Here is a 1,974-nt window from a genome sequence, read left to right on the forward strand (position 1 = left end):
TGTTAATGATCGCAAGCAGAAATGCCAGATAGTCTGATTTTACAAACCTTGCTGGAATCCCAAGCGCTCAAAATTAATAACATTTGAAAGCATTCAACAATAGCTTCAGCTGTCTTGGCATCGATATACATCTATGAATATTCTTGTGGATGACCATAAACATTAGAGCCTCGCTTTGGATCTTGTGTTCACTAGTCTTATCCCTTGTTTTTTGGAATTGGGAATCTTAAGGATATAGAATTGAATATCATATTATATTTACAACCTAAAAAGAACAACAACTCCCTCAAAATTAATGTTGTTAACACAAAGGGAACCCGAGAAAAGAAAAGAAAAGAATTGTATTAATAAAAATAATCAAGATAATGCAGCAAATCCTCCCCCTCTCATCATTTGCTTGAACTCGTTGAAATTTACCCTACCATCTCCATCCACATCCACTTTCATGATCATGTTCTTGCAATCTTCAAAAGTCCTACCTTGCTTGAGGCCGAGCGATTGCAAGACGGTTTTCAACTCGTCCACCGTGATAAATCCGTCGCCATTTTGATCAAAAACGTTGAAAGCCTCTCTCATGTCTTCGTCCTCGTCGCGCTCGTCCATGATGGATTGGTACAAAGATCCAAACTCGTCAATGTCCACGCATCCGTCGCCATTGACGTCGATTTTGGCGATCATTTGAGCTAGCTCCTTGTCAGGGATGAATATTCCCATGTTCTCCAACGAGTCATTCAGCTCCTTCTTTGTGATCCGTCCGTCCCCGTTTCTATCAAACATTTGGAAAACCCGTCTGAGCTCGTCCGCATCCATCCTGCGTCTAATGCTTCGAGGAGATGAGGCCGGCAACGAAGAGGAAGGGTTGGTGGTGGACGAAGGTGGAGTTGTATTATCCTTTTTCTTGAAAAAATTTAGTGGTGGTTGTGGTGACGGGTACCAAGAAGTGGGGAGAAAGGTTCTAAGCTTCTTAGGAACCAAGGAAAGGAGGAATGTGTTGAGGAGATTGTATAGGAAGAAAATCCTCAACAAAATCGATGGCATTGCTTATTTTGTGCGGGGAGAAAGTGCCTTGTTTGTGTAGGAGGTTTAGATGAGACTAAATATAGAGAGAGCAAAAATATATAGCTAGAAAAAGGGATAATGCAAATTGCAAGCAAGAACTGGAAAATCAAAAAGTAAGCAAAGTCTCCAATGATGATGGAGTGGTAGGCTTTTTAAGAGCTGTCTTGAAGAAGCAAGCAAATGGGATGGGATCTGTCAAAAACGCGTATTAGATTTGAAACAGTAGTGGAAGTAGGAGCGTAGTAGGAGTAGTAGTTACTCTTATTAATGGACCCAAGTTAGTAGCAGTGTAGTAGCATTTTATAAGGCATTGGTGATTCCAAAAACGCGTTGCTATAATTGTGTGTTTGGTGCTTTTGTTGGGGGTGTGATGAATGGTCTGACTTTGCCCAACTTGCTTAATTTTAGTTTTATTATCTCTTTAAGGATTCTAAGGATCAACAAAGTTTTGCCTTTTTTCTTTTTTAAATTTTCTTCACTTGTTTTTTGGAGTGAACTTGCATAGAAAAAAAAGAGGGAATTCAATTTACAGCTTGTATTTAAACAGTTGGGATGTCAATTTCGATAAGCATTTCATGGCATTCATTCTCTTTGATTTGTACGTTTTATATTTTTTCTTGCAAAGATTAAAAGTTTTATCTGTAACTAAAAGGTTGTTTGGATTGTAATATTTGAAGGGTTTTTAAGGAAAAAATTATTATGGAGTAGCATTTTTTAGAATGTGAGGTAAAAAAGATGATTAAAACAAGCAATATTCATAAAAAAATGTAAATTTTCCTCCAAAAAATAGCAAGCTAAACAGGGTCTAAATTGTGCATATTATGCAGAATGCACACCAAATAGCAATTATATGTAAGAGTATGGAAAATGGTTTCCAAGGTCAAATATGCTGGACCTATATCCCATCGACCCTTG

General features: G+C 37.8%; 1 protein-coding gene across 1 annotated transcript; it reads right to left on the minus strand.

Moving 5' to 3' along the window:
- Positions 1 to 217: 217 nt before the first annotated feature.
- Positions 218 to 1,318, minus strand: LOC113734835 (calmodulin-like protein 3). The gene has a single exon (XM_027261577.2). The coding sequence runs from the start codon at positions 1,036 to 1,038 to the stop codon at positions 358 to 360; it is 681 nt and encodes a 226-aa protein (XP_027117378.1). The 5' UTR covers positions 1,039 to 1,318; the 3' UTR covers positions 218 to 357.
- Between the last annotated feature and the right edge of the window lie 656 nt (positions 1,319 to 1,974).

The sequence above is a fragment of the Coffea arabica genome, chromosome 3c (assembly GCF_036785885.1).
Source record: "Coffea arabica cultivar ET-39 chromosome 3c, Coffea Arabica ET-39 HiFi, whole genome shotgun sequence".
NCBI lineage: Eukaryota > Viridiplantae > Streptophyta > Magnoliopsida > Gentianales > Rubiaceae > Coffea > Coffea arabica.

Coding starts and splice junctions, on each gene's coding strand:
- LOC113734835 (XM_027261577.2), bottom strand. CDS start 1,038: ATGCCATCGATTTTGTTGAGGATTTTCTTCCTATACAATCTCCTCAAC.